We start from the raw sequence: 18,767 nt of genomic DNA, 5'->3' as shown, positions 1-18,767 counted from the left end.
ACTTGTGAAGATGAGTGTACCACGGTTTGTCAAGTATGTGTTGCAGTTGCACAAACCATTAAAATAGTCCTTGGGGGAAATGATATGAACCACTTAGTTCATTCCAGGCACAAATTAGCTTGAAAAGAAGGGATCAAAATGTGTTTATACAGATCAACATAATTCCTGAAAAAGCAGGAGTTTGGATTCAATTTCATTAGTTGACTTTGTGCAATTGGAACGTGATTGGGAACTTTGAATGTTATGGGCTAAAAGTTGAGAATTAAAAGTTTTCTTCATTGCAGCTATTTATGATATGGGGAGGGGGGAATCTGTATTTCAACCTTATTCCAATTCTACCCTTTGTGCAACCTAACTCATTTCTCCCCCACTTCATTTTCCCCACTCTTATGTTGTCTCTCCTCTTTACTTGGAGCTACATGCATCCATGGCTTCAATGTCCAGAATCTCATGGCATCAGAATGAGCACTAATCAAATACCCTCTCTGATGATGTGTTAACAAGCATATATGTTATTTCTCCATATAACAAAAGACCATACTCCTATCAGAATAATGAAGATTTAAGGTGCTTCGTCAATAAAATACAAAAAAACCTTTCAGATCAAAGGGCTGTCCTTTGGGCATGTCTCAAGGCATGCTCCTTTACCTAGGAGCTAAAGTTATTCTTCAAAGACTGGAGAGGGTGAAAAAAAAAAGTTTTTCTAAACTGAGGGGTTGAATTAAATGGGCTTAATTTTTCTTGGCTTGACTTCTCTGCTGGTATCACAGAGCAGAACTCTCTGGTTTATCTTTTTTTTTTGCTTGTTTGGGGTTTTTGTTGCAAGGCAATGGGGTTAAGCGACTTGTCCAAGGTCACATGGTTGGTAATTATTAAGTGTCTAAGGTCAAATTTGAACTCAGGTTCTCCTGACTCCAGGGTCAGTGTTCTATCCACTATGCCATCTAGCTGCCCCTCTCTGGTTTATCTTGCAGTTTCAAGCAGTTACTCATATTAAGATTATATAAAAAGCAATGGGGAAAAAAGTTCAAATTCAAGACCCCCAAATTCCCCTTGTATGGGTTAGATTGCATGATATTGGAATGAGAACAGTTTATTTAGTTGAACACATAAAAACAGTTCAGTCTTCCAAGTGGTTGAGAATATACCCCCTGTGGTTTAGAAAAGTCTGATTAACTCTGCATTAATGCCACTTGTTAAGATGATAGGGATGGGATGAATATCAGAAGAAAATAAAATTTTAAAAGAGCATAATTTTAAAGTCATAATGTACACCAGGTACATTTATAACCTCACTTTTTAAAAGTGTCTTAAGTTTAAGGGACCTCACTTCAAGCAGACAACAAAAATGTATAGAAAATAATGAGGAAAAATTTGGAAGCTCTGTAGGTTTCCATAATAAAATGAGAGGGAAATAATACTGTACTATTTAGTTAGGCAAGGTAGAAAATAATAGCAAATTTGTTAGAGGTGTAGAGATAATGAATGGTACAAAGAAAGCCATTCAGGATTCCTAATTATCTTTTTCTTGGTAGGGCAAAAGGGCACACTTTGAAAATAAAGGCAATACACATTAAAAATGTCAGGAAATAGTTTTTTAGAACTATATAAATAACTTGTGGAATAAAGAGCTGAAAAATATCATAAGTGCATAGGTTACTAAGTTTCCCAAAAGAATTCTATTGATAAAGAGTACATACACAAATTAAATACATATAAAATTACACAGGTTTTTTTTAAACCTATAATAAGTTATTCTACATTCAAATTAAATTAGAATTCAGTAAAACTTTGCTTTAAAAGATGAAAAGAATAGCAGGTATGGAAGGAGCCCAAGTTCTGAAACCCAAGGTTCTGGATTCAAATCCATTTCCTAGCATTTACTGGTGACTTTGGGTAGATACATAACCTCCCTCAGTCTGAATTTCCTCATAAGTAAAAGAAGGAGGTTCTGAATTTGATGGCCTCTGAGATCATTTCCCACTTGAGAGCTGTGATCCTACAGCTTCAGACTGTAGAAGACATAGTTAGCAAAAGTAACTTTTAAATTTTCTTCTTATATAATAATGTAGAATTATGAGAACTATTTAAAATCAAGTTTAAAAGTTATCAGTCTTCATACTTAAATAGCCTCAAAAACTATAGGGTAAGTATTGAATTTGTACAACTTCATTTGAGGTATGAGACATTTATCTTATGAGAGATAGGGTAGTTCTGTAGCCTCTTCCTAGTCAGAGGAGGGTATATAAAGAGCTAATTGAAAATTCTGCTTGAATTCAATAAAATTAAACTAAGGAAAAGAACTGATCAAAATACAAAAGATTAATCTTTTAATACAATATAAAAATTGTCTCAAAATTTGAGTTGGTTCCTTCTCTCCCTAGCCCATACTCTAAGTTGGAGAGGGAAATCTTTTTGATCAGGAGCTCTCTATTTTTTCCTACCCAGCATTCCTTTGGCATCTGATTGCAATATTGGCACAGAATATACATTTTTACATGCTCCTCTCCATATTTGAAACACAGATTTCTTCCTTCTCATAAACTTCAAACTTTTCCAAAACTTCTCCCATTTCCCCATGACTATCCTCTCTATTCGATATAGAAGTCAGTCTTCATTTCTTTCACAAAGGTTCATTCTCTATCTTGCCTTTTTGTAGTTCTTGGGTTCTAGACAATCTTGTGTTCTTGAGTTTACTGATGTGAATTACATATGTTTCATAAGATAACTCAAAACTGGTCTTCTAGAAGGAAAAGAAAAAAACACATTAAGATCAGAAAGGCTATCATAGCATAATTATCCATTCTATGTTGCTCTGTTTTCTCCTGGTCTCTAGCTCAATCAAAGATTCACCTCAGCAACAAAGCTGAACAATAATACACTATATCTTCTCACTTATTTTAAGAAACTAGTGATCCATGTTGATAGTCTTTCATCAATAATGAATTTAACATGTGATTCTATAATACATGAAATAGAATTTGTCTGGTAACATTTTTTCCTGTGTTATTTGCAGATTTTTGTTCATCCTTCTGGGACCATTGGGAAAAGGTCAGCAGTACCATGAGATTGGCAGATCAATTGCAACCCTAATGACAGATGAGGTATATATTCACTTTAACTGGGTAATTTTTGTGCTTGTTGTTGCTTATTGAACTGTCACTGTAGTGACAGTTCAATAAGCAACAACAAGCACCAGCCCTGGAGTCAGGAGTACCTGGGTATATCTTATTTTTTTTTTCATTTTATAAAACACATGTGCTCCTACAAAGGTATCATATTTCAATACATCATTTTATTATTTTTTTAATTTGTACAGAATGGGAGGAATTAAATAACGTAAATTGTTCAATTAGTTTGGGATTAAACTGTTTTTTTATAATTTTTTTGGCAAGGCAAATGGGGTTAAGTGGCCTGCCCAAGGCCACACAGCTAGGCAATTGTTAAGTGTCTGAGACCAGATCTGAACCTAGGTACCCCTGACTCCAGGGCTGGTGCTCCATCCACTGCGCCACCTAGCTGCCCCCATCATTTTTATTTTTTAATTGATCTATAAAATTTTCCAAGGAAAAAAAGTGTTATCTCCCTATGAGAATTATAAAATCTATTCCTAGGAATGCATCATGTCTTTTAAATCACACATATAAAGAGGAATTATGGCAGATTATTATCAAAATAGTGTAAAAGCAACAATGGTAGCTTAATTGAATAAAGTATATAGCACCTAAAAAAGTCCCTGCTTCTATTCAATATGTCCTTCCTAAAAGGAAGTAGGGTAGTCAAATATTTGCTTAGACTTTATTTTGGAAAATTTTGTAGCAATGAACAATTTCCTTTAGATGAACTAGAAGAGGATTGTGAACCAAAAATAGACAAGGTAAAAGATCCAAAGCAAATAAACAAATTGGAAAGTATTGTTTTTGAAATATACACCAATAAGTGAATAATGGATAAACATAGTTACTGGAATTTGCAGCTGATTAAACTATAAAGGTCATGCAACATTACAATCAGTTCCTTGCTTTTCAAGTTTGAATTTCTAGATAATAGGTTCCTCCATAACAACGTGTCATCTTATTAAAAACCATGATACATTTTTAATTTATATTATATTGCTGTCTGTAGTTATTTTTTAAAGTATAGATATTTGTGAATTCATTATATTATTAATTTAATATCTGACTTTAAAATAGGGTGCTTCAAACAATTGCTTTTTATTTCTCTCAGATTTAAAAGGAATTGTTTTATTGTCAATTGACCTTATTGTCTCCTGAATAGTGTCAGGAATTTGGAACTGATATAGTCACACAGATGCCATCCTATGAGCAGTGTGAAGGGCTTGCTACTGTTTGAAGTAACTAATGAGAAAAACATTTGATGGTAAAAATATTTCCAAACTTCATGTTTAGGGGTAAGAGGGAATAGGAAAGAAGCTAGTGTATGAGTTTTGTGGTAGGCAGTTACCAGCTATGATCTGGAGTATAGAATGAGCAATAGAAAATATGTTCTTGTCCATGAAGGAGATCTCTATAGCTAGTTAGGTAGATAGATAGATAGATAGATAGATAGATAGATAGATAGATAGATAGATAGATAGAGACAGATTTGTATATGTACATATGTATACACATTTGTATGGTAATAGTTGAATCCAATATAATTAATTTCCTTTGAAATATCGTGTATTTTATTTCAAGCATTGTTCTGCAAAAGAGTCTGCTGACTTCAGCAAAGAGATGCCAAAGAGATCCTTGCTACAAAAAAGTTTTTTAAAAATACTAATTTAGAGAGACTATTGAGTCAAAGAAGGAAGAGTGACTATTAGAAAAAGAGTTTAACAGACTAGAAGGAAACATTGGTTTTGATGCCTATGGAATTGGTCTCAGGCATCCTCTTTGGTATTTTCACTGATGTTTCCTGGATGTCCCTGTATGTTTGTACTGATTGACGCTTCAGGCCATTGCAAAACTCTCCTAGGATGTGTGTACATTCAGAGGTAAAGCTGTGCCATCAGTTCTAGCCTCATGGTATCTATCGGCAATTGCAGAATTCAACTTTATTTCTTCTCATCCATAGAGTAGAGTATAATCCTGTACAGGATAGAATTAGGTAATAGTCACATGAGCTAGAGAACATAAGCTTGAAGGTATCTCAGACAGACAAAGGAGTTCTTTGGAGTTAGACTTATGCCCATTTCAAAAATGATTTTGATTCATTTGTTCAGTTAGATAAATGATGACAAATAAAGAAAATTTTTATAGTTTATTATAAATTTAGAAGAAAGATAAAGAGGTAGGTGGCAATAATTTTCTAGTCTACATGAACAGCCTAATGTGGAGAACACCAGTCATATCATTCAACTAATGGATAATTGAAGTCAAAATGGCTGTAGAATGAAATGTTAGTTGAAGAAAATTGGGTAGAGGAAGGGTACATCATAAGGACTTCATTTTGCCTGCAACAATTGGGTTGTAAAGTATCATAGACTAATTCTGGAGAGTAGATTGGAGTCACATTCCTGAGGTTCTTAAATGAGAAGCTGAGGTGGTTGTATTTTGTTCTAGAGGGGGATGTTGGGGTTTTTTTATAACAAAGGAATGATATGATTAGACTTATGTTTTAAGAAAATTATCTTGACCATGTAAAGGAGAATTTGAGGGGGAGGAAAAACTGGAAGCAAGAATAGCAATAAGGCAATTATGAAAATCATGTTAAGTATAAAAATAAAGTCCTAAGAGAAACTAGTGGGCATTAATATAGAGATAAATATATAGGTAGATAACATAAATATATAGATTTTAAAATAATGTATAACTATATATATATATAAATAACCTACTACAGTTGTACATACAGACTCAAGAAATTGTTGATACCTCTTTATTTATCTTATCACTCTGTAATGCATATATGTGAAAAGAAATAATCACCCATCCTTTAAAAGATGCCTTCCATAACATGCTACTTCAAAAGAATTCCATTTAATTATTTCAAAATGCAAATAACTCCCATAGCATTTTTATTTAACCAAGTTTATGTTACCCATTGCTTTTTATTAAGCAATAAAATATCTAGTAAGTAGAGAAAAGGGCAAATATAAGAAAGAGTTGCAACAGGATTGCATTCATAACCTGATTGGATACAAAGAAGAGTCTAAAGTTATGAATCTTTACTATCTTGGAGGATAGTAGCACTCTCAAATATTGGATACAAAGATAAATGTGAAATTATGAATCTTTAGAATCTTGAAATTCTCAAATACAGAAGTTTGAGAGAGGAAAAGGTTTAGGGGGGATAAATAAGGGTGGTTTTTCTGTGTTTTGTTTTTGCTTTTTGAGACATTGAGTTTGAAATATCAAAAGGATATCCAGGTAGAGATGTACATACAACAAAGAGATCATGATGAGGACCTAAAGTTCAGAAGAGGAAACAAGATTGGGAAAGAAGGGACATCCAAAATTAAGATGTAGGAGTTTCATGGTGATCTGACAAATAAGATTAAGAGAAACTTATCAGATGTACATAACTGGTATAATTGCCACCTAGTTGGCACAATGTATAAAACACTGAACCTAGTTAGAAGTTCAAATCTGGCACTGAGCAAATGACTTAATCTCTTTCTGTCTAGGTTCTTCAGCTGAAAAAATGGACACCTAACTTTCAGGATTGTTATGAGGAAAATTGAGAAAAATGCCATCAAATTTTAAAGCACTATTTAAATGTTAGCTATTATTATTATCATCATTATTGAAAATATCAAAGGCCCAGTTAAATGGTCTGAGAATTCTTAGTGTAGTTTATACATATTTTCTGAAAGATATAGTATAATTATATATTTAATGTCTGATTATAAAATATTGTTAAGAATAGCTAACTTTGCCTTTGCTAAGAAATCAATGGACTATCCTTAGAGATTCGCTCACAAATTCTGAATGTCAGGACACTAAGGTGACAACCACAAATACATAAGTGCCATCTAGTGGCAGATTTCATAAACTGAAAATTCCTGGGTTGATGGAGTGCTAGATTTCATATTAATATTATCCTTTTTAGTTTGTAACTTCTGATTTTTTTAATAGCTTAGGTGCTTTATATTATTTGTTCTTTTGCAACGTATGTTGTATGCTTTTCTCACAACCCAGTGAAAGTTTTTTGCAGATAAAGAAACCAAGGCACAGAGAGGGTAAATGGCTTGCCTAGGGTCACATAGCTAATAAATGTTAAGGGACTGGATTTGAACCCAGGTCTCACTTGACTCCTAGTCCTATTTCCACAGCATCATTCCACTTTGTTCATTTTTTCTTATATACAAAGTACAGATAACTAGTAAATGGTTAGAAATTACACATAGATCTTCTGACTTTAAGTCCAGTATTCTTTTCACCAGCAAATCAAACATGTAAATGTAAATAGATAGATAGATAACAATATATCACACTCATATATGCAAAAGATTGTATGTAATAACTTTGACATCTCCCTCTGAATTATCTTATGGATCTATAATGCATAACCACAAAAAGTCACCCACCATTTAAAAAATACCTTCCATAACATGTTTTTGTCAAATGAGTGCAATCTTATCAATTCAAAATACAAATAACCCCCAAAAGGTTTTTATTTAACCAAGTTTATGCTACCCACTGCTTTTTTATTGACCAACAGAATAGTTTGACAGATGAAAAAATAATTTCTTTCATTTTCATGATAATTAAATTATAGCAATTTTAATGAAGAGTTATTGCAAATGATATCTCAACCTTGATCATGCAAAAACTTCAAAAAAATCATTGATTTCATTCATGTGGGTATTCCCTCTACCAACATAGATTACAATCCCCAAACTACAAAGTTTCATAAGTTGATGCCCCACCATAACCTTATCACAGTGACCAAATTTCTGATAATAACCTTTTTCTTCCTTGATTGGAATGGGATAACAAATATACAATACGTCACTGGACTTCTGCCTGAAGATTATATTGCTTTCTAGAACATGCCAAAGACTATGTCCTACTATCATATTTTGTAGGAATCTAGAACCATCTTCATGCTACCATGAGGTAGTAAAGTTGAATCTTTTAGACAGTATAATTTAATATCTTACTTGTCTCTCTCTTGTAAGATAAATAAAGTTAGGGGCTTTCTGCTATTGCTCATAAGAAAAAGAATATTCATTACTTTTTCATCTAGAATTTTTAACATGATAGATAATACTGAATCACAAAGTCTCAGTTATCTTTCTTCCTTCAAACTTACTTAGAAAGCCCAGAGATTAATCCCCTTAAGACAGCATCCATAGAAACACATGAGAATATTATATTTAATATTGAAACTATCTAATGTCATACACTTTTAGAAATCAAAATTACCAATACTCTTTGTCAATAAATAAAATTATTATAAAAATACGATAAATTAACCATAAGAAAGGAAATACAAAAATATAGGAAGTTGAGGTGCAACAACCAATTGAATATTTATAAAAAATGTTCTCGGCTTGGTTAGTAGTAGGAAAAGGTTATAGACATGCATATAGATAATCATATACATACACAATAAAAAAATAATATATATATTTACTATCTATAAATATGTTTATGCATATGTATATATGTATGTGTAATATTACATGAAAATTCTACTGGACTCTGGAATCCACTAGTACATGGGTTCTATGTATAGGGATGATTTTTTGACTCATGGTCCCATCCAATGCATTCTCTAAAAACAAACTTGTCAGTAACTATTAGCCAAATAGCAAAACATTTCATTTTAGACCAAGTGTGTAAATATGTAAAAATCTTGTAAGTTTTTTTTCAATGTAAGAAAATCCCTCTGATACTTTAGGGTGATAGAGATTGCACCCTAGGTTCTTAAAGACTACATCAATAAGGTGCAAATTATAGCAAGATTTTTATGTTAGAAAGACTTCAAATACAGTCTCAGTAGCAGAGATTAACCACTTTTTTTTTTTTTTTAGTTTTTGCAAGGCAGTGGGGTTAAGTGGTTTGCCCAAGGCCACACGGCTAGGTAATTATTTTTTTTCTTTTTTTTTTAGGTTGTTTTTTTTTTTTTGCAAGGCAAATGGGGGTTAAGTGGCTTGCCCAAGGCCACACAGCTAGGTAATTTTTAAGTGTCTGAGACCGGATTTGAACCCAGGTACTCCTGACTCCAAGGCCTGTGCTTTATCCACTATGCCACCTAGCTGCCCCCCAGCTAGGTAATTATTAAGTGTCTGAAGCCAGATTTGAACTCAGGTACTCCTGACTCCAGGGCCGGTGCTCTATCCACCTAGCCGCCCCTGTTAACCACTTTCTAAGGAAGAACATAGCTACATATGGAGAGGTTCATTACCATAAGTCTAGCTTCTTAGTGAACTTTTTTGACAATGACAATTCATGAAACAAAGAAAAATAGAAAATGAGGCTCAGTTTTGAGGATCCACTTCCACTTCAGCTGTGATGTAGCATAATGGAAGAAAAAGAGACAAAAACTAAATATCATATAGTTTTTAGACAATTTATAAGTTTAGTTAATGATATTCTAAAGATGGTATCATTGTATTGTGACCTCAGGTAGATAAGTTACTAGAAAAAACTAATTTTGACTTGATGTTCTTAATATAAAAGAAACCCAAGAAGAAAACAATATGTCACATCTAATTAAAGAATGGTTTATGGTTGCCCCTGAGAAAGGAATAAAGGAGTTGATGGGTTGGCTTTATGATGAAGAATGCTGTCCAGTGCTTGACAAAAAGGTGGTTACTTAATGTGCAAAATGAAATATATATAGTTTTGGACCAGACAAGTGTGAGAATTTGATTTTCATGACTATTCATAGTTGTTACAATGGTTTTTCCCCTTTTCTTCTTCAGTAAGAGAGGTAAGAAGAGGCAGAGAAAATAAATGTTTGTTAATTGAAAAGAAAAGAACAGAAAGCTAAGGTTTCAATACAGACATGGATTCCCAAAAGGCTAACATCCTTTTGAACAGCTTGTTATAAGAATCTCAGCCTCAAAACGAATCCTGGTAGGGAAAGTCCAAGTGGAAATCTTCGTCCATTTTCCTATTATCTAAAACAATGTCTTCTGATTACTACTTACAGTATTATACTGCTGTCAAGAAAATGGTTTTAGGCTATTCTTAGAAAAGATAATAATGAGAACTAGGGAGATCAAAGTCCTCCATTTGCTGCCCTACTTTGACCACATTTGGAGCATTTTATACATTATTTGTTATTACATTTTAGTAAAATCATTGATCAGTCAGAAAAACAGCCAGGAAAAGATACAAAGCAAGATAAATAACCTAGAATTTATGTCATATGATTATCATTTGAAGGAATTTGGTATGTTTTGGCTACAGAAAAGAAGACAGGAGTAATTTGATATGGAAGAAGATTTAGTCTTCATCTTCTTGACTTCAAAGGGGTTAAAATGGAGGCTATCGTTATTTTATATATATATATATATATATATATATATATATATATATATATAGCGAGAGAGAGAGAGAGAGAGAGAGTTTTGCAAGGCAGTGGGGTTAAGTGACTTGCTCAAGTTCACATAGCTAGGGAATTATTAAGTGTCTGAAGTCAGATTTGAACTCAGGTCCTCCTGAAGAACTGGTGCACTATCCACTACACTACCTAACTGCCCTTATGGTTAGATATTACAAAGAAGCAAATCTAGGTTTGATCTAAGGGGAAAATATGTCCTAACCAATAGTAACTATCCAAAAGTGAAACAGAGAGGGAGTAGGGTTCTCTCTCATTAGAGATTTTTAGCAAAAACCAGATGACCACTTATCAAAGGGGATGCTTATGTAGGTAGGAGAAAGGAGTTGATTTCTGAGGTCCATTTTAATCTCAAAGATTCTATGATTCTGATGTAGTAGGCCTGTGTAAAATCTGGCATGCCATGTAAAATGTTCATCTTCACTATATTTAAGTCCCTTCCTATATCCTTTTAAGTCATAAGAAATCTATAGTGACCAACTCCAAAGGTTCATGAGTCCTTGAACTTCCAAATGAATGGTATTGGGGCAGCTAGGTAGCGCAGTGGATAGAGCACCGGCCCTGGAGTCAGGAGTACCTGGGTTCAAATCTGGCCTCAGACACTTAATAGTTACCTAGCTGTGGCCTTGGGCAAGCCACTTAACCCCATTGCCTTGCAAAAACTTAAAAACAAACAAAAACAAAAACCAAATGAATGGTATTAATGTTACTCATTGTAGCAGTCATCTCTGAACATATTGAAAAAATAAAGCCAATAGAATCTTTTCTAAGCTAAGTCTAGGGTTCTTTTTTTTTTTAGGTTTTTGCAAGGCAAACCGGGATAAGTGGCTTGCCCAAGGCCATACAGCTAGGTAATTATAGCATGTCTGAGACCGGATTTGAACCCAGGTACTCCTGACTCCAGGGCCGGTGCTTTATCCACTACGCCACCTAGCTGCCCCTAGGGTTCTTTATTGGTTCATCGTTGAGTATTTTTATGACCATGCATTGAAGGTCTTGTGAAGTAACAGTTACTTTCTGTACTTTATTCTGGATTAGTTATAACATAGTATAACTCTAGTAGCTGCCACTTCCTCAACAGTAGTGTATCCTTCAGGAAGATAAGCTTGAACTCTCAAAAGAAACACACCTTTTCTGGCCTAGTACTCCTTATAGACCTTCATTCAGTTGAGGAAAGCATTTGTCTAGATCTATGATTTATTTTTACTGATGACATTCCTTGAAGCATGTTCAAAATCTTCAAATAACTGCTGAATCACATCTTGAATTTGTCTTTCCTTTTAGCTAGTAATTTTGACTTCTGGGAAAATTCAGTCAAATGGGGTAGGGGTGAGTAAGGTTATGGAAGCCAAGGTTTCTGAAGGGGGCAGGTTTGGGGCCAAGGAAAAGAATGTAAACTGGGAAGTTCCTGGAAACAAAGAATAGCAGCCTAGAGATCCATAGGAGACAGAAACAATGATCTATCCAAGGTGTAATAGACTTTAAAGGAGGAGAAATGTTTGAATGATGGTGACAGAGGGAAAGTCTTAATGCAGCAATAGAAGAAGAATGCCACCTCCTTTTCCTGGTCTTTCTTGGAAGATGAGAGAAAGAAATATTCATACTTGTGGAGGGAGTGTGGATATACAATGTCTTTAGAATAAAACTGAGTTTCAATGAGTAATAGAAGAATAAATGGGAAAAAAACAGGATCTAGGACAAAGGAGGGTTTGTTTATATTAGAGGAAACTTCCAGACGGCAGAAAACTGGGAAATGTTAAAGCTAAATTGGGTAGAGATGAGAGTGTGGTTAAAAAAAAAAGTAGCATGTGACATGTGTTAAGGTTGGGAATAAGGCAAGCAAGCCCGGCATTCAATTATACAAAAGTTTTAAGGGAAAATGAGGCAGCCCATTCTCTTGTCTCTAGCTTCCCTGGCCAATGGTTTCTCTCTTTCACAAAGAGAAAGTAAAACCTTCTCTCATGTCAGTATATGCATTTTCAATTTTGTCATTAAACAACTCTACTACCTCATCCAAGTAGTTAAGAAAAGGGCCACCAAGGTAGCTTTGAGACCCAGAGACTTACCCTCTCAATGAATGGTTTTCTGCCACTATTTTAAGATGAAGTACATACATGACTAATCCATTCACCTCTTCTTTGCCTTAGGGCACAAGAATCATTTTTCCACTCCCAACTCTACTAATCAACTCTTCAATTTTCATTTGTCCTCACAAGTCTTGTCATAACCTCTCGTAAGACCAAATCATGGAGATCACTCTGATATTTTGATCAACTTCCAGAAAGCCCTGGAAATAGGAAGAGAAGGACAAGTTGGTCACTTCTGCCACTAGCACTCCTGTTGCCATGGAAAAGGATTTCTATCCCCTTTATACTGTGTAAATGACTTTTTGTTATCCTTAAGAAAAGAATAGAAAGGGGCCACTAGGTGGCACAGGGGATAGAGCACCAGCCCTGGAGTCAGGAGTCCCTGAGTTCAAATCCAGCCTCAGACACTTAATTACCTAGCTGTGTGGCCTTGGGTAAGCCACTTCACCCCATTGCCTTGCAGGAAAGGAAAGGACAGGACAGGACAGGACAGGACAGGACAGGACAGGACAGGACAGGACAGGACAGGAAAGGAAAGGAAAGGAAAGGAAAGGAAAGAAGAAAGCAATCTGCCCCCTAGAAGTTTGGACATTCATCTGCCTGAAACCAAAGTATTGACTTTACAGGACTTAGGGATAGAATGAATCTCACAACTCTCGTTCAATCTCCTAACTTTATAGAAGAAGCAATTAAGGTCCAGAATACATGAACTCTCTGAGCTCCTTCTAGGTAGTTCTTTCATCAGTGGGAAAAGAATTGGGGCAAAAAAAGCTTCCTAGGCATTGTGACCATCCCAAGAAAGAAGTAAATGCTTCAGGATCTCACATTTGCAACTTTTGCTTTATCCTCCTCAATTCATGTCTTGTTCATCCCATGTGGGAAGTCTTGTCATTTCTATCTTCATTGCACATCCTATACATACTTCCCTCTACTCACCAAGCCACCACCCTTGTTAGATGTTCATCTCCTCTCAACTGTTCTATCTCAATGGTCTTTGATTTCCTTGTCTTCCTCAAGTGTCCCTTCCCCCCATCCCCACCCCTACTCCATCCTCCACATATCTGGTAAAGTATAAGTCTAACCTTGTCACTCTCCTCCTTATTAAACTGCATGGCTCCCTGTTCCCTTAAAGATCAATTGTCTCAGGACAGCTAGGTGGAACAGTGAATAGAGTACTGGCCCTGGAGTCAGGAGTACCTAAGTTCAAATCCTACCTCAGACACTTAATAACTACCTAGCTGTGACTTTAGGCAAATCACTTAACCCCATTGCCTTGTAAAAACCTTAAAAAAAAGAAAAAGAAAAAAGGATCAATTGTCTCTCCTGTCTGTTATTCGAAAACCTTCACAACTGACAGCATATCCTTTCTTTTGTCCTCATCTATATGACAACTCTCCACAATCTAACTATATTGACCAACTTGCTGTTTCACATACTCAACTTCTATTACTAGCTCAATGTCTTTGAGCAGGCTGTTCCCTGCCCACAGTACTCTACCTCCTCACCTCTACCTCTTTAGCTAGTTTCCTTTGACATCAAACTCAGGCACTGCCTCATATTTGAGTCCTTTTATGCACTCTTGCCAAACTACTGTGAATTGATTTTGTCTGTCTTTCTGTCCATCAACCTAGCTATCCATCTATCTGTTGTCGATCCATTAGAGGAAACTAAGTTTTTTTTTTCTCTTTTACCTTTATTTTATGTTTGGTCTATCACTGGATATTACCTTTGTTTTGTAAATGTATATGTGAGTACATTATGATTCATAAGGCAAATAGAACGTAGCATGACCCAGTGAATAGCCTGCTGGACTTTAAATAAGAAAAATCTGAGTTGAAATCCTGCTTCAGACATTTGCTGACTATGTAACTCTATGCAAAGTGTTTAACCTCTCTCAATCTTGTTTTCCTCATGTATAAAATAAAGATAATATTAGTATCAAATTCCTGAGATTATTGTAAAGGTCAGATGAAGTTTCTATATTTAAATTACATTGCAGATTTTAAAGAGTTATATAAATATATAATCATCATCATCATCACCAGAGAGGTACTTCCTGAGCATCATACAGGCATAATAGATTTTTAGAAGATCTTCACTTGTAACAAAACCCTATTTCTGAACTCAAAATTACTTTTCCCCTCTTTTGTGTTTGGCACTGTCTAAGTATTAACTACCTTTTCAAATCTTACTTATAAATTTGTATCTCTAATTTTTTTAGTAAGAAATATTAGAATTGATTTTATACACAACTAACTGAAATTTGGACTCCTTAAATCCTTATTTCTAACTTTAATTTTTTTTTACTCTCTTCCAACTAAACAACACCATCTTGCCAAAGGGGGAAATATGTATCTAAGTTCTAAATCTTGGGAGAAAAATAACATATTATAATTAGAAAATTTTCTGTTTTATGTGTAAATAAAGACCACCTTGTCTTTTTTACCATAGGTCTTCCATGATGTTGCCTACAAAGCTAAGGATCGTAATGACTTGCTTGCAGGAATTGATGAATTTCTTGATCAGGTTACTGTTCTCCCTCCTGGAGAGTGGGACCCAACCATTCGAATAGAACCCCCCAAAAATGTTCCATCTCAGGTAGGTATATTTTTTCATTTTTTTTTGCAAGGCAATGAGGTTAAATAACTTGCCCAAGGCCACAAAGGTAGGCAATTATTAAATGTCTGAGATCGGATTTGAACTCAGGTTCTCCTTACTCCAGGGCCGGTGCTCTATCCACTGTACCACCTAGTGGCCCTGTCAGGTAAGCATATTTTTAAAGAAGTCTATAATAGAAAGAAGTCAGAGCTTGCTGTCCATTAACATTTGCCCTGAAATTGACCCAATGAGAATCAAACTTTTTTCATATTTGAGGACCTCATCCAGGTTACATGTACAATGGCTAATCATATGACTAATCCTAGTTCTTATCAGGACCGGAGCCTTTAGCTAATTTTTTTCTGGCCTGAATCTTTTCACTTTTCCTCAGTGTGAGGCTCAATAACTTCTTGCCAGACCTAGTGCAGACATATGATCATTTTAGCCTATTGCTTCTCAGAACTCCTGAGCTCAAGTGATCCCTCAATCTCAGCCTTCCCTAGTATTTTATATGACAGGTATACACGACCATGTCCAGTAAAAGACTGTACAGTAAAAAAAAAAAAACTGTACAAGTTTCTAAAGACTAAAACCTGTGTCTGTATTTCTCAAAAATATCCTCTAGGAAAGACTAAAATTTAGTCAAGTACTCAATAAATATTTTTAAATGTGGATGGATGGCCTACCACTCCTTTTTTTTTTAATGATCCAGTGTCTTGAAAGAAATTAGAGCAAGCCTGTATTAAATTAAACTCTTGGAAAGTAGGACTTATGATCAATTTTGAAATTATAGCTACTAGAAAAAACTCAGAACTGCCCTTCAGGTTCATGATGCTCATTGAAATCTTTCTTTATCTTTGTTCTGAAAATGGAAAGTGTTAGGAAAAGATAGGGAAATTTTTAACTTCAACATATAAGTTCAATCATTTTAAGTTCAAGATTTGTTAGTAAGGTTATATTAGGTACCTTACATAGGAAGTTCTTGACAGTTTTACATGCTGCACAGCAACTTTGGAAAAAGGAATTTTTATTAAAATTTCATCCTTTTGGTATGATTTCTTTTAAATGTATGCTGTGAAATTATATCAAATTAAGTATTGATTAGTCACAGAAAACATGAAAACATAAAAATATTGCTTGTGACTATTGTCTTGAGTGACTTTTCTCTCAGTCATGACTGAGATGTTGAAAGTTGGTGCTCTGTCTCCACCATTGCTGTCTCCATAACAACAAATTTTTACTTTCTACTCTCCTCTCATCAGCTCCAACTCTTCTGGCCTTACCCAATCTTGTTGGTTCTAATCTAAATGCTACACTTGAAATGGCTCTTATTTTAGCTGATAAAGTTTTAGAAGTTGCATTTTTTTGTATATAACTGGAGGAAAAAGTGAACAAAGAATATTACTGAGCAACTTCTACTACTTGAAGCAAAGTTTGCTCCAGTTGACCAGTATACTAGATATTCACTAGACATTCTCTTATTTCCTGCCTTGTTCTGGATTATCTTTCTTATTGCAAAGTAGGGGACTAATTAGCCAATCATAAAGAATTCTCCTAATGGTCAAACAAAATATCAGTAACTTTCAGAAATATGTGTATAATACTTGAGAAATGAAAGTAGGTCAACCTTTTAATTGTCTCTAATTCATCCTCCATATTGTCCGTAGTTGTCTTTACCAATTATCTAATGATCAACTTTTTCATTCGATCAGTTTCAGCATTTCTAATAACTATTGATATGATATTTAAATGCTTGCAGAAATCATTCAAGGATTCTATAGTAAATATCCCATACATTCTTTGCATTTCAAAGCATTTTTCTCCCGTTTAAAATTTCCATTGATTCATTAACAAATTCCTATTGTATTAAAGGTTATTTCTCAGGTTACATTTGACCTTCATTTCCTTTCTAACTCTACTCTGGAAAAAATTTAAACAAAATTTTTAAATGCACACCTTTTTTTAGCACTTTTGAATGTGTTATGTGTGAATTCTGAGGTCACAAACAGAATTTTTCTGGTCCTGTATCTCCATCACCTGTGTCAACTGACTATGAGTGCTCTAGACTGGGGGGGGAGGAGGGGGGCAAAGAGTGGGTTGAGCACATCTGTGGAACTTCTTCAATTTTCCACTGACCTGGTTTTCATCTTCTTATTTTTTTCTGTAAGAATATTCTTCAGGGGTTGAAGAGTAGATGGAGAAAGGCATTGCTACATTATGAGTAGTTCTATACGTAGGAAAAGACAGAGTAATAGTGCCTCAGAGTGGCAGATAAAAAACACTGGACTTAGGAAAGAAGCATATAGGTTGAAATACTTGAACTATTCCTTTTTTAGGAGAAGAGGAAGATTCCTACTGTGCCCAATGGAACAGCGGCTCATGGTGAAGCAGAGCCCCATGGCGGGCACAGTGGACCTGAACTGCAGCGAACTGGAAGGTTAGCAAACCAAATTTATCTGGGAATGTAATTGAAATTGAAGTTGTCAATGCTAGTGACTTGCAATTTCAAGATCTAACTCTACTTGCCTATTTAATGTCTAAACTTTGGTAGAAAAATGACTATTTTTTCCTGTGATGTTATTGGTGATTACCACTCCTTTCTTTACAAGAATTCTGTCTAGCAGTCAGTGAGATTTTCCCTATTCTGGATTTCACATTGTCATGTACAAAATTCCTTCACAGAGAATTCTCTAAAAACAGAGAGAGGGCCTCAGATGACCCTGTCATACATGCCCTCTTACCTTTTGAAAATTTCAAGTGCATAATAGAGTTTTTAAAAAGCCAGTCTTTTCACTTTTGCCAGATCCTGCCTTAGCAAATGCAAGTAAAGCAACCAGTAAGTAGATGTAAATGACATTTTTGGATTTTTAAGGCTGTGATTTGGAAGGGCCATATGATTTATTTTTCTAATCACACACACCTTTGAAGAGATGAAAGCTTCAATTTATTTCTTAAAATGGCATTTTATGGGATTTTTTTTGACAGCTTGTCTCTCTCGAAGCAATGTGTGAGCAGAAAATCAAGAACCATTGGGTGGGCGGCTCTTCAGGGGATGTGAGTGTATTCAGTCTCCGCCATAAGTACAAACCCAGGCATATGTTTATTCAAAAGAAGGAGCTTTCCTCCTCTCCTGTCAGGTCATTCCCTTTGCTATGTGCCCTGTATGTTTTAAGCTGATTTTTCTAGTCCCTGAAATCTCTGCTCATTTTGATATTCCCATCTAAGCGTTCCATCCCTTTATCTATGTTTCATCTTGAAGGAGATATATCTTTTAACTTTCTCCTCAGGCTCAATATTTCAGTATATGAGACAGTTCAAATGATGTCTTCTTTCCCTGGGAACCTTTGTTACTCATTGTGTTTGCTTTCATTCTTTCAAATGTTGCTTTTTCTTTCTTTTTTCCTCCCTTTTTTATTTTCATTTTTTTATTGCTTTTTCAGGTATTACTGTGCCTCATAGCTTAGATTTTTTTCAAAGTTCACTTTTTCCTTACTGCTTCCTAAATCCTCCCAGGTCACCAATATCCGGTCTCTTCGCTTCTCCAGAGTTCTTCCACAGATTCTG

The 18,767-nt window shown here is 34.9% G+C and overlaps 1 protein-coding gene across 3 annotated transcripts in view; it reads left to right on the top strand.

Annotated features, from left to right (window-relative positions):
• The window catches only part of SLC4A10 (solute carrier family 4 member 10), a 377,012-nt gene that overhangs the window by 282,452 nt on the left and 75,793 nt on the right, over nucleotides 1-18,767 (top strand). For all 3 annotated transcript variants that reach the window (XM_074215846.1, XM_074215845.1, XM_074215847.1), the window contains 3 exons: nucleotides 3,017-3,104; nucleotides 15,057-15,203; nucleotides 17,540-17,640. In XM_074215846.1, coding sequence (XP_074071947.1) covers nucleotides 3,017-3,104; nucleotides 15,057-15,203; nucleotides 17,540-17,640 — 336 coding nt within the window. The remainder of the gene's footprint in view (nucleotides 1-3,016; nucleotides 3,105-15,056; nucleotides 15,204-17,539; nucleotides 17,641-18,767) is intronic.

The sequence above is a fragment of the Macrotis lagotis genome, chromosome 1, assembly GCF_037893015.1.
Source record: "Macrotis lagotis isolate mMagLag1 chromosome 1, bilby.v1.9.chrom.fasta, whole genome shotgun sequence".
Classification (NCBI taxonomy): Eukaryota; Metazoa; Chordata; class Mammalia; order Peramelemorphia; family Peramelidae; genus Macrotis; species Macrotis lagotis.
The sequence above is the reverse complement of the archived record's forward strand: the minus strand, read 5'-3'. Positions and strand labels throughout refer to the sequence as shown.